Genomic DNA, 21,806 nt, shown 5'->3' with positions numbered 1-21,806 from the left:
GGGTCTGGCTCTGGGAGGTTAACAACTCTGCATTCGCCTTGCTAGTTTAGAGGGCGGCTCAGGGCTGATCCCTGCAGAAACAAGAGCTAATGCAAATTTTTTTTTGTTTCTTCTCAAGGCAAATGGAGGTTAGGTGGGGGACGCTACCGTCGGAACTCTGGAGGCCCGAACAGCCTACACTAATCTAAAACAAGGCTACCAGATGGGGAGACAGCAGCTCGGGATGTGAAATAAATTTTAAGATCGAGGGTCTGCCCACGTGCTAAAGGTTCGCCCTCGGGACTGGTAGTTGAGGCTCCGGAGGAGTCCAGGGCCTTATCATTCGTACCTTGCTTGACCCGGGGCTCCCTGGTGCTGGCAGCCGCGGCTGGGGCCGGCCTGGACACTGGCTTGTTTTGGGCCTCCCCGGTAGCTCCGGCCTCGGCGGACTTGGCTCTGGAAGCAGACACGGCAGCCCGGACCGCCGCGGCCCCCGGCGTCTTGTGTTTCTTGTTCTTGCCACCCATGTTGCAGCTGTGGCAGAAGACCCCTCCCTGTCCAGCTGCCGGCACCACTCCCGTACGGCCTCCAAGAGATCTTCACATTCCCCCGGTCCCACGCCGCCACCTTGCGCCCTCAATCCGGGCTTCTCGGGCCTGGACGACCGCTGCTTCGTAATTGGTCGGGTTCACCAAGATCCCGCCTCCTCTCCGCCCCACAGGTGTCTGTGGCTTGCCGGGAATCCTGGCTGATCTCCTTTCTTAGCCACGGAGTTGTTCCTCCGCCAGTGGTAAAGGAAAGGAAAGATCAGAGAAGAAAAAGGAAGCGTGGAAGGAGTCTCGGCGACTGTGTAACTCCACTAATTTTATCACTTGCGGGCCCCCGTTGAGGCTTCTCCTAGCCTCACTGTCGTCACTGTCGGTGCGGTCGCGGAGCATTGTGGGTAGGAGGAAAATTGGGTCTCGCCGCTTCGAAAGATGGCTGACGCTTTTGGGGATGAGCTCTTCAGCGTGTTCGAGGACGACTCGACCACGGCTCCTGGAGCCAAAAAAGACAAAGAAAAGGAGAAGGGGAAATGGAAGGGTCCGCCAGGGTCTGCAGAAAAGGCCGGGTAAGGAAGATGACCCCAGTGTTAAAGGAAGAAAATCGTACTGTCTTTTGAAGACCTCGAGAAGCGGGGTGGGTGTAGGGTGTACATGATTGGAGTAGGGAAGTGAAGAGGGTTGAGAAAAATGAAGAGTGAGGAAGAATGTTGGTTTGATGACGCTGGGTCTTGGCGTTTCCCGGTGACCGCAGGCAGCGTGGGCTCCTGGCCCTGCAATTCCCTGATGCCGGCATGAGGCCTGACTCTGCTCCTGCCTGAGTCTTCCCGTGGGGTCGTGAGGGCATGGCAGCTTTTTCTTAGCTTCTGCACCCGCAGCACCAGCACCAACTGGGCACAGAGCCTTTAATACACGAAACGAATCACCAGTTGAGTAAAGGGTTAAGAGGCTTAGAAAATGTGACTTGGAGAGGACAGGGCAAATAGCAGCAGAAGGGAGAGAAATTCAGTCTTCAAGCTGGAGTTTTCTTGCCCATAATGAGGTGCTAGCGCCGACCACTAGGATTTTGGTGAAGATTAAATGAGATAGTATGTGTAAAGCGCCTAACAGTGCTTAGCATATATTGGATTCTTAGATGCTGGCTTTCTTTGATTTCATTAAGAAAACCCTAAAAAACTACTGGTCCCTGAAACGTCTGTTTTAAAAAAGATGATTCCTTAGTATTGAACAAAATTTACTCTTGACATTGGAGGAAGATACCCAGTAGATGCTTGAGTTAAGTTAGACATAATTTTACTTTCAAGGAATTTTTATTTGAAGTAAGGAAGTGGAACAGATAAATATTTTAAAGAGTAGAAGACTGGAATATAATAAGCTGTATGTACAGTGAAGTGCTATTAAAGTTCAGAAAAGTGGTATCTGTTTGTGGTGTCCAGAGAGCCTTACATGCAAGAAGCTGTCTAAGTTGAGGAAATGATTCCTTATTGATGCTTAGATTTTTTTTTTTTTTTTTGGTAGCACGGATTGGCCTAGAGGAAGTGTTTGCTTAGGACTACAAGAGATAAGGCAGAGGATATAAATTGGTTTTAGATTATGAGGAGCCTTAAATAACAGGCAGATGACTTTTTATTTTTTAAAAACCCAGTGTTTGGGGGGGGGGGGTGGTGTGCCCAGTGAACATGTAACTTGGTAACTGGAGAATTAGAGTGTTAGTTTAGAAAAATTAATTTGGTAGCATTTGTTGATATGTTTAAAGAGGAAAGGCATTGATAGTAAAAGTAAATTAAAAAGTATTTAAATTGTCTAATTATGAGATTATAAGGACTTCAGCTCAGGAGGTGACAGAAGGAAGGAAAAAGAAAGATATAAAATGTTGTCAAGGAAAAATTGACAGGCTTAATTTAAGGAGAACAATGGAAGGGGGTCAAAAGAGGTGTTTTGAATTTGTATATCAGGAAGAAGAAAAATAGGGAAATTTATAGGTGATTTTGATTTGAAAATTAATCTGGCTCAAGGCAAAGTGAAGTGATGATAGTATATCCGTATTGAAGTATCCATTGGGCAGTTTTAATTTGGATTAGAAGTAATACCAGAACTGAAGGTATATATCTGGATGTTACTTGAATTGGTACTGTTTGAAGTGAAGATTTCTCTGGGAATGTGTAGTTTTCATACACATGACAGAGATTAGAGGGACATCAGAACAACCAAAGAATGTGAAATGTCATATGTAAGAAGAATGACAGAAAGGAGAAAAAAAAAGTAGTCTTCCTCTGTCATTGAGTGGTTTTGGATAACTCAGGGAAAATGAGGAAGGACAGATGATTTTTGTTTTTTTTTCAAACAGAAATAATTAATTTCTGTAGTTTGAATGGGCAATTATGATGTTACGAAGATGCATGCATGCGTGGTCAGTTGCTAAGCAGTGTCCCACTCTTTGAGACCGAATGGACTATATCCTGCCAGGCTCCTCTGTCCGTGGGTGTCTCCAGGCAGGAATACTGAAGTGGGTTGCCCTGCTCTCCAGGGGATCTTCCCCACCCAGGGATTGACCCCACGTCTCTTATGTCTCCTAGATTGGCAGGTGGGTTCTTTACCACTAGCACTACCTGAGAGGCCCCTGTTACATCCCTAAAATCCTTTATTTTACAAGTCTCTTTTTTCCTTATGCTGTTGATTTCTTCTGGAAGTGTAGATGAGAGGAGAAACCAGCTTATTTGTCCTGTATGGTTTCTCACATCCTAAAATTGCTCTTATACTATCATTTAACTAGCTTCTCTATCCTCGATTATTTACTACAAACTGTCCTTATATCTAGAGCTAAACTATCCAATGTATAGTAGTCCCCTCCCCTTATCTGGAGGAGAAGGCCCTGACAGAGAGTGAGACGGTCAGATAGCATCACCGAATCAATGGACATGAGTCTGAGCAAACTCCAGGAGATGGTGAAGGACAGGGAAGCCTAGCATGCTGCAGTCCATGGGGACATGGCTTAGCAACTGAACAATCCCTTATCTGAGTGGGATGGGTTCCAAGAGCTCCAGTGGATGCCTGGAACCTTGGGGAGTACCAAAACATGTATGTAGTATTTTTTTTTTAAGTAATACTATCTATGAAAGCATAATTTATAAATTAGGCATGATAAGAGATTAAAATTATTAATAATAAAATAATTATATCAATATATAAGTTGAGAACTTTCACCTTTTCACTTAAAGTAAGCACTTGACAGCTTCTCTTTGGCTCTCAAAATTGCCGACATCACTACTTTTGCAGCTTGGGGCCATTATTGAGTAAAACAAGAATTTCTTAAACACAAGCACTGCCATACCAGTTCAGTGATCTGAGAACTTAGACACTAAGTGACTAACAGGCTGGATGCTGTGGGCCTAGGGATGATTCGTGTCCCATGTGGGATGGAGCAGGAATGCACAAGATTTCAGCATGCTGCTCAGAAAGGTGTCCAGTTTAAAACTTACAAATAATTTACCTCTGTAATTTTCCATTTAATATTTTTGGACCTCAGTTGACCCAGGGTAACTGAAGGCTTGGAAAACAAAAACACAGATAAGTGGGGACTGCAGTAATAGCTACTGCCTACCAGTAGCTGTTGAGCACTTAAATGTAGCTAATCAGAATTGAGATGTGTTGTAAACTGAAAGTATACACTGTATTTTGATGACTTGATATAAAAAATATCCAGTAGTTCATTTTTATTTTTATATATTGAAATTTTAATATGTAGTATATTTGAAGTTAAATGAAATATATTAAAATTGGCTTCTTTTGAAACTATTTTAATATGGTTACTAGAAATTTAAAGTTACATCGGTAATTGCATGTATATATCTTAAACAGTACTGATGTAGAGACTTGATTAGCTTCAGATTCAGTTGTTTAGATAAGAATACAATATTAAAGAATAATGGAACTCTTGTGAAGGAAAATATTCCACCATGAAGTTAGGTTTTACACTTCTCAAAGGTATAGGAACTATATTTCTTTGTCTTATACTTATCATTAACTGCTAGTAGGTTTTTATTACAATGGTTTGGTTGATGCTTACTAATTCAGACCGAATAATAAAATGTTAAAATTAGAGGAATCATAATTATCATTTAAATGTCTTCTTTTACTGAAAGCCAAAGATGTTAATGGCTTGTCCTAAGGAGATTCATGTAAGTAATATGGGATAACTATCAATACCTATTCCACTAAATTGAGAGTGAGATGTTTTATGTATTTCAGGTTTTGCTAAGCATCAAAGAATAAACTTGTTATAGAAAGATTATAGCATATAGATCAATACTAGTATTCATTGGCTCTTAAACTTTTCTATTGAAATAAAACATGTAAGAAAGGTGTGGAAGTCATGGGACAAATTCTTATAAAGTGAACATGCAAATGTAACCCCATTTGGGATGAAAAGTAGAATATTGTAGAAATCCCTCCTCTTTTTCCCCCAGAAAAGTGACTAACGTGATAACCACGTGTTACCTTTTTTTTTCCTGTTTGTAGACATAATGTAAATGGATTCATATATGTTATTTTGTGTCTAGCGTTTGCTCAACATTGTAAAATTCTTGAGTGTAGCTCTACCAGTACTTTTCAAAGTATGATTAAATTTTGATATGGGGTCAGAGGAATATTCCCAGTTATCTGAAAAGTCTGCTCCTTTTCAACTATATGAGACTGGATTTTTCTTCATATACTTAAGGCAAAAACCATATCACAAGTTGAAATAGATGAGAGTCCAGCTGCTTTCTATTAAGCTAGACATTAAAGGGACTTGGAGTAATAGAAAACAGTGCCATTATTCTCATTTAAATCTTTTTGGGGAAATACTTATTTTCTGTCGAAAATGTTATTTATATTAACTTCTAATAGGTCAGTTATGCCTCAGCATTGCCTTGTGCTCAGTCTTGTCCAACTCTTTGCAACCCCATGGACTGGAACCTGCCAGGCTCCTTTGTTGATGGGATTTTCCAGGCAAAAATACTGGGGTGGGTTGCCATTTCCTTCTCCAGGTGATCTTCCACATCCAGGGATTGAACCCGTGTCTCCTGTGTTTCTGTGCATTGCAGGCGGATTCCTTACCCACTGACCCGTTGGGGAAGCCCTAACTTCTAATAGTTATTGCCATTTTAAAATGAATAACTAAACTTAAAATTTTTTCAGTTTTAATAGTTAATATGGTAACTATCAATAGATATGACTACATAAACAAAATTCTATGGAATACTGAATAACTTTTAGACTGGAAAAGGATTCTGAGATCTAAAATTTAAGAGTCTGTGATACTGTATAGTCTGATTTCCATTTTCCTGTAATTAATGGTTTCTGAGCTTCTTTTCATATGCTTATTGGTGATTTGGATATCCTCTTATAAAGGTCCTGTTCTAGTCTTTTCAGTTCAGTTCAGTCGCTCAGTCGTGTCTGACTCTTTGTGACCCCATGAATTGCAGCACGCCAGGCCTCCCTGTCCATCACCAACTCCTGGAGTTCACTCAAACTCACGTCCATCAAGTCAGTGATGCCATCCAGTCATCTCATCCCCTGTCATCCTCTTCTCCTCCTGGCCGCAATCCCTCCCATGAGGTGGCCAAAGTACTGGAGTTTCAGCTTCAGCATCATTCCTTCCAAAGAAATCCCAGGGTTGATCTCCTTGCTCATTTTTAAATTGGGTTATCTTTTAAAATTTGTAGTCTTCCAGTATTTTAGATATATATGCCTTTTGTTAGTTATATGTATGTTTTTTCCCACTTTGTCTTTCCTCTTTTTTTAAAATTAATTTAATTGGAGGCTAATTACTTTACAGTATTGTAGTGGTTTTTGCCATACATAGACATGAATCAGACATGAGTGTACATGTGTCCCCCATCCTGAGCCCCCTTCCCACCTCTCTTCCCCACCTCTTTCCTCTCTTAATAGTACCTTTTGATTTACAGAAGCTCTTAGTTTCAGTGCAGTCCAATTTCATCAGAATTACTTTTTGGTTTATAATTTTATGTTGTTTAATAAAGCATAAAGATAGTTTTCTTGTTTTATCTTCTACAGGCTTTGTTGTTTTTGCCTGTTACAATTAGATCTAGTATCTATATTGACTTTTGTGTAAATGAGCAGAAGGGTCAGATTGAATTACCCTATGGATGTCCAATCTACCAAGCACTGTTGATTGTCACTACTTTTAACCAGTAAATCCAACCACATAAAAATTTTTTTCTCCAAAATATTGATACTAGGCCACTAGAAAAGCATTAAATGTTTATTGAAAGTGCTCATGTAAATGTATAACAGTGTTTTATAACTTTTAAGAATATTGTGTTAGTAGTACTCTTGCCTGGAAAATCCCATGGACGGAGGAGCCTGGTGGGCTGGAGTTCATGGAGTTGCTAGGAGTAGGACACACTGAGCGACTTCACTTTCACTTTTCACTTTCACGCATTGGAGAAGGAAATGGCAACCCACTCCAGTGTTATTGCCTGGAGAATCCCAGGGACAGGGGAGCCTGGTGGGCTGCTGTCTCTGGGGTCGCACAGAGTCGGACACGACTGCAGTGACTTAGCAGCAGCAGCAGTTATGTTAATGTGAGTTGTTGCAAAATATTTTAAAAACAATTTCCAAGAAAATATGAAATGAAAAAGGAGTAATGTTCAGTTTTATTAGTTAAAATTAGAGTATTTTGGGCTCTAGCCAGTTTTGGTTTGTAACATCTATTTATGTGACTTTTTCTGGTAACAGTGTATATTTTACAAAGATAATATTATATGGGAGTTGCCCTTAAAGTAATAAGTGCTGTTTCAGAATTCATTCTAACGTCTTTACTTTTCAGAAAATGTTTTGATGGTAAATTACAATCAGAGTCAACTAATGTTGGAAAAAACAAGAGAGATGCAGACTTCGAGGGTGTTGATGAACCTATTTTTGGAAAGAAACCCAGGGTGGAAGAGTCAATAACTGAAGATTTAAGGTAGTATTTCCACTGTCATAAATGTTGGTAACTCCGGATGGGTAGTTACCTGAAGTTTTGAAAGTTGCTTATATGTTGTTACTTTATGAATGTGTTTGTTGAATTAGGGAAATGAAGGTAAATATTCTTTATATACTCAAATAGACATATAACTAAGATATTTATCTGTGTTTTGGGAAATGGAAAACAGTATAGAAAAGAAAGATATTTAATATTTTTGAATCCAGTTTTAAGAGAGTCTTGAAGCTTGATTTTTTTTTTTTGGTCTGCACAAGATCTTTGTTGCTGGGTGTGGGCTTTCTCTAGTTGTTGGAGTAGGGGCTACTCTTCATTGCAGTGCACTGGCTTCTCATTGCGGTGGCTGCTCTTGTTGAGGAGCAAGCGCTCTAGGTACTCGGGCTTCAGTAGTTGCAGCATGCGGGCTCAATAGTTGCAGTGCACAGGCTTAGTTGCTCCATGGCATGTGGGATCTACCCAGACCTAGGGGTCGAACCTGTGTCCCCTGCCTCTGAAGGTGGATTCTTCACCCACTGGACCGCCATGGAAGTCCTGAAGCCTGATTTTTTAAAATGAAGAAATGACACGTTTCATTTATTTGTTACTGTCTCAAGAAGAGGATCACTGGAAGTGTGGGATAAAAGGAAAGAATAAAACTGACTTGAGAAGGAGCATTAGGAGGAATTAGATTTTCACTCTTGCATGCAGCAGTAGCGTGGCTATGAATCTTAAGACTGCTATCAATGAGGGAGACCCATGGGTTTCTGAGGTTGCAATAGTTGATGTTTCTCTCGTTTCAAAAGTTGAAACTTTCTAGATACTGATGCTACTTTCTTAGGTTGACCTGTTTCCTGTTGTTATGATGATCCTGACTTTGCTTTTCCCTCCTTGTTTGCCGTATTCTAGCTTGGCACTACAATGGAAGATTTACTCCAGTGTTTTTCGTTTGTTTGTTTGTTTTTTTAACCAGTTAGCTGTTGTGACTAGCAAAAGTAGGTACTATAGATGGTGATAGATGTGTCCCTGAAACATTTAAGATGCACTGTTTGTCCAAGCTAGTGGAATAGGTTACAAAATAATATTGATAATTTAAAATCATTCTTGCGTCTTGTAGTAACCCTTGAGTTTTACCCAAAGTGTGGTTATTGATTCAAAGTAAAAACAAAAGTACAGTCAATGAGAGGATAATAAATCTTGTGCAGAAATACATCTATTTTTCTTTAATTTATCCACAGTCATGTCCTTTAAGAGTCTAAACAGAGAACCTAGATGAATAAAACCTAGGATTCTGATGAGACTAAGGAACACTTAAAAATTATAACAACATCTGTATTAGGCTAGTTTATTTTATACTTTCTATCATGTAATGGTTTTTATAAGCATCTTTGTGTTTTGAAGTAATGATAATGCTTTGTAGAAGTACTTTTTATTTAAAATAGTCACTGGAACTAAGTTAACATAATTCTTTGAATAATTACGTGGAGTCTCTTTGTTTTGTATTTGTAGTAAGAGATGCTAGCTGATCATTTTGAATTCTCAGCCTATATAATTCTCAGTAATTTATCAATATTTTAATGTAATATTAATAATTTTTTTTTAAGTTTGGCTGACCTGATGCCCAGAGTCAAGGTACAGTCAGTTGAAACTGTCGAAGGGTGTACGCATGAGGTAAGCACAAACAGTGTATGATTAAGTTGGTGTAAGTGGGATTTTGCTTTGGATTATCTAGTCTGATGAGCAAGGGGTTTAGCCTTAGGGCTTTGGAACCAATTAGTAGCTTTTCTGCAGAGTACATAGTCTAGTGGAAGGAGCTGGGGCTTTGTATTCAGACCTGAGCTCAGATACTGACAGTGCTTTTCCTAACTACAGTCTTGGGTAAATTTCTTAACCTCTGATGTTAGTTTTCTAATTTGTAAATTTAGAATAATAAGATTTACATCATGGGATTGTTCTGAAGATTATATAAGAAAATTAGGTAAGATACCCAGCACAGAGTAGGTATTTAGGTATACGTGTTCATTCCCATGCTCCTAAAGTCAAGTAACAGTGATGTTTTACAGGTCGTGTGCTTTCTTCATCTTGCTGACAACCGATACATTGCAGTTACATTGTTTCGCCACAAGATGGTGGTCAAGGATAGCTTGTGGTAACCCTTTATCACAGAGTTTAAGGAAACTGTAACACTAGTTCTTTCTATTAAGCCCCCTTGCCTTTACCATGTAACCTGACAAGTTATTACTACAGATAGTTGGGGAATCTTACTAGAAGTCTTTATTGAATAAGCAAGATAATTCTAGATTAACAAAAATTGATGTAGATTTGGAGCCTTTTATTTTTTTATACTTATTTTTTAAATTGAAATTTCCTTATGTTCCTTTAGAATAGCACTTAGTTTGGTGGGTATAATATCCATTAGATCATACATTGAACACTTACATGAGACCCTCTTTGAAGCTGTGGTCTTAAAAAGATGGGAAAGAAAACCCAAACACAAATTTAGCTCTCAGAAGGCCAAAGGTTCCTTCTGTCCTCCATGATTATCCTGAAACCCTACATCCTGTTATCTCCTCTCACTTTTTTAGCAGGTCACCTTTACTTTATCTAGGGGTTCAAAGATACAAAGTTGGAGTCACATCACTGCATTGTTTAGGCTGAGGAGGGTTGCTCCGTCAGTGTTCTTGGTCGTGTCTTATCCTGCCTCCACAAAGACTTGGATCACTCCATTTTCCCTTGACTGTTTTTAGTGTTTCCTTTTCTGTTTTCCCTTTCTTACCAGCATACGAATATTTAGAAGCTTCTCTTTTGTTATATGTTTTCATTTTAACCACTGTGTTATTTTTCTTCTTCACCATTGTAGTTACTCATTTAGTACCTATCTTTTGAACACCGGGCACATTTTATTATTCACTGAATATAAAGAGAAACACCACACAACACGCAAATATATATACATATATATGTATATATAGTCCTTTTTTTTCAGTGGTGTTAATTGATTGCTCTGCTTAGAAAATCCCTGCTCAACTTCCTAGCCTTCCAGTCATCTTTTAGTCTACTGTAGTTAGATTTCTTCTTTCTCCATGTCTTTTGAACTATGCTGGCAAAAATCACCAATAACTAATTGCTAAGTCTGTTTGATTTTTCTGTTGGTTTTCTTTTTTTTTGACTCCTTAGTCCCTGTAGGTTTCTCTTCTCCCTATCTGTCTTATGTTAGCGTTACACTGTTTTCAGAGAATAAAAATAAAACTGATTCTCATACATGTGAAAACACAATTTGTTGTTGTTGATATTAAATCTCAGAGATGTTAAAATCCTAGTTGCTTTGTGTTAATGTTTTTTGTTCATGTCATAGCGAGTATCAAGGAGAAATGTGAGGGAAGTGAAATTGGATCACACCATGATTGAGGATCTAGTCCCAACATTTTCAGATTCAGAAATTTGATTTTGTCAGTGTGCCAGCAGTTGTGCTTTTTAGAACAGAGTCACTTTCATACTCATGGTATAGTGTAGCAAAAGAAGGACATTTAATGGATAAGTAGTCCTCTTACTATCAAACTACCTGGGAATCAGAAACTACTTAGAAGTTTCTTAGAGTCATAAAAGGAGAATATGTGGGAAAGATTGATGAAAACTATTCCTATCCCCCAGAAAGTTTCATTCACTAATAAAAACACCTCCTGAATTTTTGTAGTGCGTGCTGGATAAGCTTCCAAATTCTACCCCTTTATAGATTCCATTTAGAGTGTCACATTTCTTTTAACACATTCATTATATTAGATATTTTTCATTAGATTTCATAATTTATTGTTTCACTTAATTATAGTCAGGTTCCACTTACTGCTTTTTGAAATGCTGCACATGTCATCTTGATTGCAATTGAATTGCAGGTTTACCAACAATCTCTCAATATTTCTAAGACAGCTAATCTTATCTCATAATTGTTTGTTAAAATTTTGCTCTTAGAAATGATTTCTGACTTCTTTGTGTGCCTTACTTTGCCCGTATTATTTATACACTACTTGGCCTAAGTCTTGGGAATTTAGGTATATTGTGAACTGCTCTGTGGATCTTAATCTTCAGTAGAGGAAAATTAACTTCCTCTTCCAGGGAATACTTTATTCTATACAGTTTTCTTTCATATAGTGGCATCCCTTTTTATGTCCATTCAGCTTTTTTGAGCATTCATTGTCAAGAAGTACATTAGATACAGAATATGCAAAGATAGCTAAGATAAGTCCTAGAACTTAATAAAGTTTCTTTTGGGAGGTAGACTTAAATGCTTTTGATTACATAACTATTAGGTAAACACTTTTTTGGACTGTTGTAATATTTGCATTTGCCTTGTTCTTGAAGATGGTTATTTATTTTTGTAGTGTCTAAGACTGTCAGCAACACTTTAGTTCATCACCTTTATTTTTCAAACCATCATTAATTATGGTATGCTGAATGCATCAATTCTTGAATGGTAAATTTTTTTTTAAACATCAGGTTGCACTTCCTGCAGATGAAGATTATCTACCACTTAAACCTCGAGTTGGAAAAGCTGCAAAGGTTTGTACCTTGAGCGGTATAGTTGGTACAGTTTTGTGAGTCTGTTTTCCTAAAAATCTTAAAGGTAAACTTTAAAATGAGATTTTTATATTTCCGTGTGTGTGTGTGTATGTGTATGTAGATACACACTCTGAAGCTTCCACTTGAAGTCAGATATGGTGAGAACCAAATCAGTAAACAACCATACTGAAAACCAAGCATCATCTGATAAGATTTTTAAGCATAATTCTCAGCCATTTCAAACAATCTAATGAAAAGTATCAATCTTTCTCTAGAAAAAAATGCATATGTACAATATGTTTTGCATACACTTGTGGAGCCTAACAAGCTTCTAATGAAACTTAAACTCTAATGCTGATACTAAATGCATCTTGAATCCCTGATAGACTATAAGAGAGTAGTGTAGGTTTTCCAAGTCATTTTCTTTAAGTAAAAAAGGCAACACTGTGCGGTAAACTTGAATTTTTAAAGTCTGATAGATATATTATTCTGCCTCTGCTGAGTGAACTTCATTGAGGACTTGACTTCAGACTCTCAGCGTTCCCATCTGGGAAAGAAAACTATACCTATGTTAGGAGTTGCTATGGAGATTAATATGTGGGAACTGTGTTCCACAGTGCCTCCCATAAAGCATGTTCTTAATATATGGTAATAATTGTTGTGTTGTAATTAGTATATGTTTAAGCATAATATAATAATTGAAAGATGAGACAGCAGAAATAACATATTCTGTCTCATTAAAATTTTCTTTTTAATTCTTCCTAATTTTCTCTAGTGGATAGAATGTTTCCCAAATAGACTCATAAATACTTCCGTAATGCTTCTGGGGGTAGCATCTCTTGGTTTTAAGTATGTTCCGATGTGGCAAGGTATCTTCATACGCATATTAATTTCTTTTTTATAGGAATATCCATTCATTCTTGATGCTTTTCAAAGAGAAGCCATTCAGTGTGTTGATAATAATCAGTCTGTTTTAGTATCTGCACATACATCAGCAGGAAAAACTGTTTGTGCTGAGTGAGTAGCTTTCTTTTTAAATGGGATTTTAGGACTGTTAATATTTGCTGTGTACATTTAGGTGCTCTTGTGTTGGGTGCATAAATGTTTATAAATACTGTATCGTCTTGTTGGGCTGGCTCCTTTATCATTATATAATGTCCTTCTTTGTATGTTGTTACAGTTTTAAAGTTTATTTTGTTTTATGTAAGTGTAGCTACCAAGACTTTCTTTTGGTTTCTGTTTGTATGGAATATCTTTTTCCATTCCTTCACTTTTGAGTCTGTGTCTTACAACTGAAGTGAGTCTCCTATACGCAGCATATAGCTGGCTCTTGTTTTTTTTAATCCATTCAACCATTCTGTCTTTTGATTGGAGAATTAGTCCATTTACATTTTATTATTGGTAAGTGTGTATGTACTGCCATTTTGCTAATTGTTTTCTGGCTGTTTTGTAGTTTCCCTCTGTTCCTTTTTTCTTCTCTTGCTCTCTTTGTAGTTTTAAGATCGAATCTTAAGATTTGTTTTAAGAATCTTAAAACTTAAGAATCTTAAGTTTTGTTTTTTACCATACTCTTTAAAAGTTTTAATTTTCTCTATTTGGTTTCTGTAAGTAAATTTATACTTTTTATTTCCTTTCTTATTACTCTGGGCTTCATTTGATCTTTTTCTAGTTTTTTAAAGGAAGCAGGTGAGGTCATTGATTTCACACCTTTCGTTTTCTAATGTAAATATTTAGTGCTATAAATTTCCCATCAATCATGAGTATGGGTCATGATTCACTAATGCTGTGTTCATTTTTTCTGTGTTTCATTTCAGGTCTTTTCTAATGCTCTATCTTCAGATTCATTAATCTTTGCTTCTGCATTACCTAATCTGTCCTTAATCCTTTTCAGTGAGACATGTATAGTTTTCTTTGCTAGAAGTTCATTTGTATGTGTGTTTAGTGTTTTCCATGTGTCTACTTACTTTCCTCCAGCTTCTTGAACAACAAAATACAGTTTAAAAACTATTTAAATATTCCTTCTTACTATTACTTTCATCTGTGTTATTTCCTGATCTGTTTTAATTAATTGACTTTTCCCTTCATTATAAAATCAGTGTTTTCCTGCTGCTTTACATACTGCTCTGATGCGATGTTTGGCTGTTTTTAATTTCATCACTGATTTTGGCAATTTAATTATGATGTGACTTTACATAATTCTTCTCATATTTCTTATGCTTGAATTTATTCGGCTTCTCAGATTGTGGGTTTGTTTGTTTTCATCAGATTTGGAAAAATTTCAACAATTTTTTGCTTAAAATAGTACCCCTTCTTAGTACTCAGAGGACCTCACTTAAACTTGTATTAGTTATTTTAAGTTGTCTCAGAGCTCACTGATACTTATTATTTTTTGTTTATTCTCTGTGTTTCATTTTGGACAGCTTTAAGTTTATTCTTGTTTTTTTTTTTTTCCCCCAGCAATGTCTAATTTAATTTTAATTTTATCCAGTTTAATTTCATCTCAAATTTAGATTTTTCGTGCTAAAATTTTGGTTTGCGTCTTTTAATATTTTTAGTATTTCTTTTAAGCAAGCTATGTAATCTTTCCTCGGTTTTCTTGAATATATAGAATACAGTTCTACTGTAATGGTAATTTTCTGTGTCCTCATTTACTGATTCTGTTTTCTGTCTCATTTTTGGATGCCTTTTCATTTATTTATTTTTACTTCTTATTTGTTATATTTGCCTTTTTCTACTTTGCAATTCACAAGACATTGTGAATTTTACCTTCTTGGGTGATGACTATTTTTGCATTTCTATTAATATTCTTGAGCTTTGTTGTGGGGTACAGTTACTTGGAGAAAAACGTAGTTCTTCCAAGGCTTTTATGATTTTAGGCAGGACTAGAGAAGCATTTCAGAGAAGGCAATGGCACCCCACTCCAGTACTCTTGCCTGGAAAATCCCATGGATGGAGGAGCCTGGTAGGCTGCAGTCCATGGGGTCGCTAAGAGTTAGACACGACTGAGGGACTTCACTTTCACTTTTCACTTTGATGCATTGAAGAAGGAAATGGCAACCCACTCCAATGTTCTTGCCAGGAGAATCCCAGGGACGGGGGAGCCTGGTGGGCTGCTGTCTAAGGGGTCGCACAGAGTCGTACACGACTGAAGTGACATAGCAGCAGCAGCAGCAGAGAAGCATTTAACTTAAGGCTACTTTTCTCTTTTTTAGTATATTTCTTGATATTCTAGCCAGCATCTTGTGAATTATGAATTTTTCTACCATGACTAGTGGGAACCTGTGTTACTCCCAGCTCTGAAGATTGTATCATTTTTTTTAGTTCTACTCCATTTGGTTGTTTTTTCCCATTGCTTCAAGTTGTTTCCTAACACTTATTCACTGATTATTACTTACTTGAAGACACCAGAATGTTCAGCAGATGTTCAGAGCTTTCCCTTTGTCTACCTCTTTCCTCTCTGGTTATTTTGAGCTGCAGTGTAGCTGCCATGGCGTCCCCAGACTCCTACTGGCTGCTTAACTTCCAAAAACCTTCAAGGTTCATCTTCTGGAACTGTGACTTGTAAACTCTGTGGACAATAATCTGAGATTATGTCATTTACTTCCCTCTTCTCAGGGATTACTCTGTGATTATTCAGTATCTGAAATCATTGTTTCACATATTTTATCATATTTTGCCGTTGTTACAGGTGGGTAGGTAAACCCAGTCCTTGTTACTCCATGCTGAAAATAAGTAGATATTTTCTCTATTATTTTTAATACATGGTCTCTATTACTATAGTAGTTCCCTTACCTAATGTGTAAAATAAATACCCATATATTGTTTGGGTTTTAAATTTTTTGATAGGTATTATATTTTCTTCTAAAATGTATGTAAAGACCATTGTTCTAGAGTCTTGCTACTCAGAGTATGGTCCTAGACCAGATGCATGCATATCACCTACTAGCTAAATTAGGCAAAAATCTCACACCCCACCCTAGAACTACTGAATCATAATCTGCATGTTAACAAGATCACCAGGTGATGCATACATCTGTTAAAGTTTCAGAGGAACTGGGCTGTTCTGAAAGTGGGTTCTGCTCTTTAATGTGGATGGGATTTTGCAGTCTGTTGCAGATAGACTTCTGTGGTTTAACTTGTTTTTCCTTACTGTGTGCAGCTGTCTCCAATATCTAGTTCATGAATGTCTTCACCATGGCAGAAAGAAACCACACACCCATTAATCAGTCATTCCCCATTCCCTTAGCTCCAGTTTCTTTCAGCCATCAGTCTGCTTTCTGTTTGTATGAATTTACCTTTTTTGGGTATTTTATTTAAATAGAATCATATGATATATGGCTTTTTTTAATGTTTTATTTCACTAAGGATGATGATTTTAAGATTCATCTGTGTTGTGGTAAACATCAGACTTGAGTTCCTTTTTATGGCCAATATTTTGTGACTGATTAATTATATAGTATGATATACCACATTTTGTTTATCCATTCATCAGTTGATAGATGTATGAGTGTTTCCAATTTTTTGGCTATTATGAATGATACTTTTGGAAATGTTTATGTACAAGTGTTTGTTTGAACACATATTTTTCCTTATCTTCAGTATATACTTAGGAATGGAATTAAACTTCGTCATGTTTAATTCTGTGCTTAACTTTTTGAGGGATCACCAAACGGTTTTCCATAGCAGCTGCAACGCTTTATTTTCCCATAGTTATATGAGGGTTTCAGTTTCTCCATGTCTTTGCCAACACTTGTTACTACCTTTTTAAAAAAAATTGATTATGTAGTAAACTTATTTTATGATTGTTTTAAATAAAAAATTTTTAAATGTGGATTTTCAGTGTAATATAGGTTAGTCAGAATAATACAAAACATTCTGCAAGGTGAACTAGTTAGGTTTCTGAAAAGAATTCAAGAAAGAAAAAAGCACAATAATGTTACTTATTTCTAGACAAGATTAATGTTCTGTGGGTATTGGTAGTGATATAATCCTATATAATGTTCATTATTCTCATTTCCAATATGTGAAGTTTATTTTAAAATAATTTTTCTTTCAGTTTTATTGAGATAAAACTGACACATAGCACTATATAAGTTCAAAGATTGCAGCATAATGATCTGACTTGCATGCATCCTGAAGTGATTATAAGAAATGATGGCTTGGTAAACATCCATCATTTTGTATAGATACACAACTAAGTAGAAAAATTTTTTCTTGTGTTGAGAAAATAACTCATTTAACTTTTTTGTATAACTCTTAGCAGTGTTAACTATGTTTATCATATTGTGCATTACATCTCTACTACTTAGAAACGGAAGTTTCTACCTTTTGACCATCTTCATCCCATTTCCCCCCCTGCCCCCACATCTGGTAACCACGGATCTGATCTCTTTTTCTGGAAATTCGTTTGTTTTGAAGTATAATTGACCTGCAACACTGTGTTATTTCCTGTTACACAACATAGTGATTTGATATTCCTGTACATTTCAAAATGGTCACCATGGTAAGTCTGTTTACGCTATGTCACCATAAAAAGATATATAATTATTAGACTAGATTCCCACACTATATCTTTCATACCTATGACTCATTCATTTTATAGCTGCAAGTTTATACCTCTTAAGGTCCCTCACCTATTTCTTTCTTCCCCTCAATACCATCCCCTCTGGTGATTACCTGTTGGTTTTCTGTATGTATAACTATTTCTGTTTTCTTATGTTTGTTCATTTATTTTTTATATTCCACATATAAGTAAAACAATATAATATTTGTCTTTCTCTGACTTATTTCACTTAGCACAATGCTTTCTGAGGCCATCTGTGGTGTTGCAAATGGCAAGATTTCATTCTTTTTTATGACTTAATATTCCACGCATATACATATACCACATCCATTGATCTGTTGATGACACTTGGGTTACTTTTGTATTTTGACAATTGTAAATGATGCTGTGGTGAACATAGGGGCATGCATATTTTTCCTTATCAGTGTTTTTGTTTTCTTTGGATAAATACCCAGGAGTGGATTTGCTGGATCATATGATAGTTTTATTTTTAATATTTTGAGCAATCTCCGTACTGTTTTCCATGATGACTGCACCAGTATACATTCCTACCAGCAGTACACGAGGGTTCCCTTTTCTCCACATCCTTACCAGCACTTGTTATTTCTTGCCTTTTTGATAATAGTCATTCTGTCAGTTGTGAGTATGATATATTGTGGTTTTGATTTGTATTTCCTTAATGACTAATGATACTGAGCATTTTTTAGTATGCTTATTGGCCTTCTGTATGTCTTTGGGGGAATATCTGCTTAAGTCTTTTTTTACTTGTTCATTAGATTGTTTGCCTTGTTCAATTGTGATAGTTGTTTTGTATTCTGATACTAGTTCTTTGTCAGATATATGATTTGCAAACATTTTCTCTTTTTCTATAAGTCACCCTTTTACTTTCTTAAACATATCCTTTGAGGGACAAATGTCTTTAATTTGACCAAGTGCAATTTGTCTGTTTTATTTTCATGTTATTTTAAAGAAAGCATTGCCTAATCCAAGACCACAAAGATTTATGCCTATATTTTCTTCTAAGAATTTTATAATTTTACCTATTAGTTCTTTGACCCTTTTTGAGGTTTTACATCTCTGTATAATTTATAAGGTAAAGGTTCAACTGCATTTTTTTGCATGTGGCTATCCAGTTGCCTCAGAACCATTTGTTGAAAGACTATTTTCTCCCCTCAATCTTGGCACCTTTTCAGAAGTCAGTTTGTGTTCACAGGTTAATTCTTAATAATTTATAATATATTTTATTTCTTCATTGTGGAGAAATTACAGCTTTCCTGTTGAACAGCTGAATTAAGTGTTCTTAACAGCGATCGTATGAAGAGTGAAGAAGATCATAAAGGAAAAAAACATAAAAATTGCACCAATCACCCTGTTCAGCAGTGCCTTTCCCTTGGCATAGTGGTGGATATTTTTCATGAGTTTTGGAATATCGTCCTTCAGATAGTCAGAGCCTGAGTACTGTATATTAGTCTTTTCAGACCTTGGCTGAGGTATAACTCAAACGTTTTCTTTTTGTAGGGGAGTTAGAGGAGTGAAGCTCTGGATCTTAGATTATCATTGAAATGGTATCAGCCAATTGCAGAGTAGTCTTAATCTGTTTGTTAGATTCAGACACATTATGGTCCAGTATTACCCTAGTTCTATCCAGTGGAATAGGACTAATTTTTTTTTATTGTCCACTCCTTTTTAGGAGGTACTGAAGTCAGAAGCTTGTTTCCTTCTAAGGCACAAATTATAGGTTTGACTATTTTTAGTTCAGTTATTTTATCTCACTTTGAGAAGTGTACAGGTATATTAGTAGTTGGTGCATTATCCATTTGAAGCCAACATATATAGATGTTAGAATTCTAGGCATTAGTGTAACTTTGCTTTCGTTTTTGCTACTAAAGCAGAGAGATTTTCAGTATAGAAAATTTTCCAGTGTATGTTAAAACTTGCTTTCGTACTCTTGGGTTCAGTTTAGTCCAGTCGCTCAGTCGTGTCTTAACTCTCTGCAACCTCATGGACTGCAGAATGCCAGGCTTCCCTGTCCATCACCAGCTCCTGAAAGGATGCTCAAACTCATGTCCATTGAGTCGGCGATGCTATCCAACCACCTCATCCTCTGTTGTCCCCTTCTCCACCCACCTTTAGTCCTTCCCAGCATCAGGGTCTTTTCCAGTGAGTCAGTTCTTCACATCAGATGGCCAAAGTATTGGGAGTTTTGGCCTCAGCATTAGTTCTTCCAGTGAATATTTGAGACTGATTTCCTTTAGGATGTACTGGTTGGATCTCTTTGCAGTTCAAGGGACTCTCAAGAGTCTTCTCCAACACCACAGTTCAAAAGCATCAATTCAGCTTTCTTTAGAGTCCCAATTCTCACATCCATACATGACTACTGGAAAAACCATGGCTTTGACTAGACGGACCTTTGTTGGCAAAGTAATGTCTCTGCTTTTTAATATGCTGTCTAGGTTGGTCATAGTTTTTCTTGCAAGGAGCAAGTGTCTTTTAATTTCATGGGTGCAGTCACCATCTGCAGTGATTTTGGAGCCCAAGAAAGTAAAGTCTGTCACTGTTTCCATTGTTTCCCCATCTGTTAGCCATGAAGTGATGGGACTGGATGTCTTGATCTTAGTTTTCTGAATGTTGAATTTTAAGCCAACTTTTTCACTCCACTCTTTCACTTTCATGAAGAGGCTCTTTAGTTCCTCTTCACCTTTTGCCATAAGGGTGGTGTCATCTGCATATCTGAGGTTATTGGTATTTCTCCTGGCAATCTTGATTCCAGCTAGTGCTTCATCCAGCCCAGCGTTTCACATGATGTACTCTGCATATAAGTTAAATAAGCAGGGTGACAATATTCAGCCTTGTTGTACTCCTTTCCCAATTTGGAACCAGTCTGTTCCATGTCCAATTCTAACTGTTGCTTCTTGACCTGCATACAGATTTCTCAGGAGGCAGATAAGGTGGTCTGGTATTCCCATCTCTTGAAGAATTTTCCACAGTTTGTTGTGATCCACACGGTCAGAGGCTTACTCTGAGTTAGGAGACTGTAAAGCGATTTTAAGAAATTCACTAGGGTTATAGACACTTTTGAAAGCTCTTGAGTGCTGTTGTGGAAAACAGTCTAATAGTTGTTCAAAAAGATACTTTTAGAATTACTGTACAACTCAGCAGTTCCACTCCTAGGTGTATTATGCCAAAGAATTGAAAACAAGTACACAGATGCTTATACATGAAGGTTCACAGCAGTACTGTTCACAATAATGAAAAGGTAGAAACAACCCAAAAGTCCATCAGTGGATGATAGATAAATAAATCTGGTGTATCTTTACAATGAAATACCACTCAGCCATAGCAGCAGTGAAATACTGATACATGCCACAGTGTGGATGAACCTCAGAAACATTATGCTGAGTAAAAGAAGCCAGACTCAGTAGGTCACATATTATTTGATTCCGTTTGTGTAGAATATTTCAGGTAAATTCTTAGAGAGAGAGCAGATTGGTGGAGGCCAGGGAATATTTAGACGAGGGGAGCAGAAAGGAGCTGCTTAATGGATATGGGGTTTTTGGAGGGATGAGAATCATGTTAAGAGTCAGATAAAGGTGGTAGTTGCACAGCATAGTGAATGTGCTAAAATCCACTCAGTTGTGCACTTTAAAACAGTTTTATGTTTTATGAATTTTACCTCAATAAAAACCTCCAATGAGGTGTATATTTATATGTACGTACCAGATTTTATGATTTCAGCAAGTGGTTCATGGATCTCAGATAAAGATTTCCCCTAGGAATTCAAGAACTTAAGGTTAACTCCAATGTTAGTTGATAACTATAACAAGTACGACATTTCATTTATAAATCTGGTGCTAGATTAATATATTGGTACCAGGTTGTTTACCTAGGTAATTGAGTAGCTTTCCTGACCCTGTTTATTTTTTATTCTATGTAAAGCTTTTTTAAAAAGCGTTAGCTTTATTATTATATAATTTAAATATTACGAAATCCACCCATTTAAAGTATATAGTTCACTGAGTTTAATAAATTTGTACAGCTGTGCAGCCCTCAGCAGTTTAGGCTGCTGTCCATAATTTGCCTCCAGCTCCAACACTGGCACTGATCCGTTTTGCCTAAATAGTTTTGCCTTTTCTAGAAGTTTCATATAAATGAAATCATGTAATATGGAGTCTTTTGTGTCTTTTTCTGTTTAAAATAACACTTA

General features: G+C 36.8%; 2 protein-coding genes across 2 annotated transcripts in view; one reads left to right on the top strand and one right to left on the bottom strand.

Moving 5' to 3' along the window:
* The window catches only part of DHX29 (DExH-box helicase 29), a 45,638-nt gene extending 45,064 nt beyond the window's left edge, over window positions 1–574 (bottom strand). The window contains exon 1 of the mRNA XM_052658987.1: window positions 329–574. Coding sequence (XP_052514947.1) covers window positions 329–506 — 178 coding nt within the window. The 5' untranslated portion in view covers window positions 507–574. The remainder of the gene's footprint in view (window positions 1–328) is intronic.
* Window positions 575–949: 375 nt separating this feature from the next.
* MTREX (Mtr4 exosome RNA helicase) overlaps window positions 950–21,806 on the top strand; it is a 93,902-nt gene continuing 73,045 nt past the window's right edge. Inside the window, exons 1-5 of the mRNA XM_052658989.1 lie at window positions 950–1,090; window positions 7,354–7,491; window positions 9,090–9,156; window positions 11,977–12,039; window positions 12,944–13,056. Of these exons, the coding sequence (XP_052514949.1) occupies window positions 957–1,090; window positions 7,354–7,491; window positions 9,090–9,156; window positions 11,977–12,039; window positions 12,944–13,056 (515 nt within the window). The 5' untranslated portion in view covers window positions 950–956. The remainder of the gene's footprint in view (window positions 1,091–7,353; window positions 7,492–9,089; window positions 9,157–11,976; window positions 12,040–12,943; window positions 13,057–21,806) is intronic.

This window comes from Budorcas taxicolor, chromosome 20, assembly GCF_023091745.1.
Source record: "Budorcas taxicolor isolate Tak-1 chromosome 20, Takin1.1, whole genome shotgun sequence".
Classification (NCBI taxonomy): domain Eukaryota; kingdom Metazoa; phylum Chordata; class Mammalia; order Artiodactyla; family Bovidae; genus Budorcas; species Budorcas taxicolor.
The sequence above is the reverse complement of the archived record's forward strand: the minus strand, read 5'-3'. Positions and strand labels throughout refer to the sequence as shown.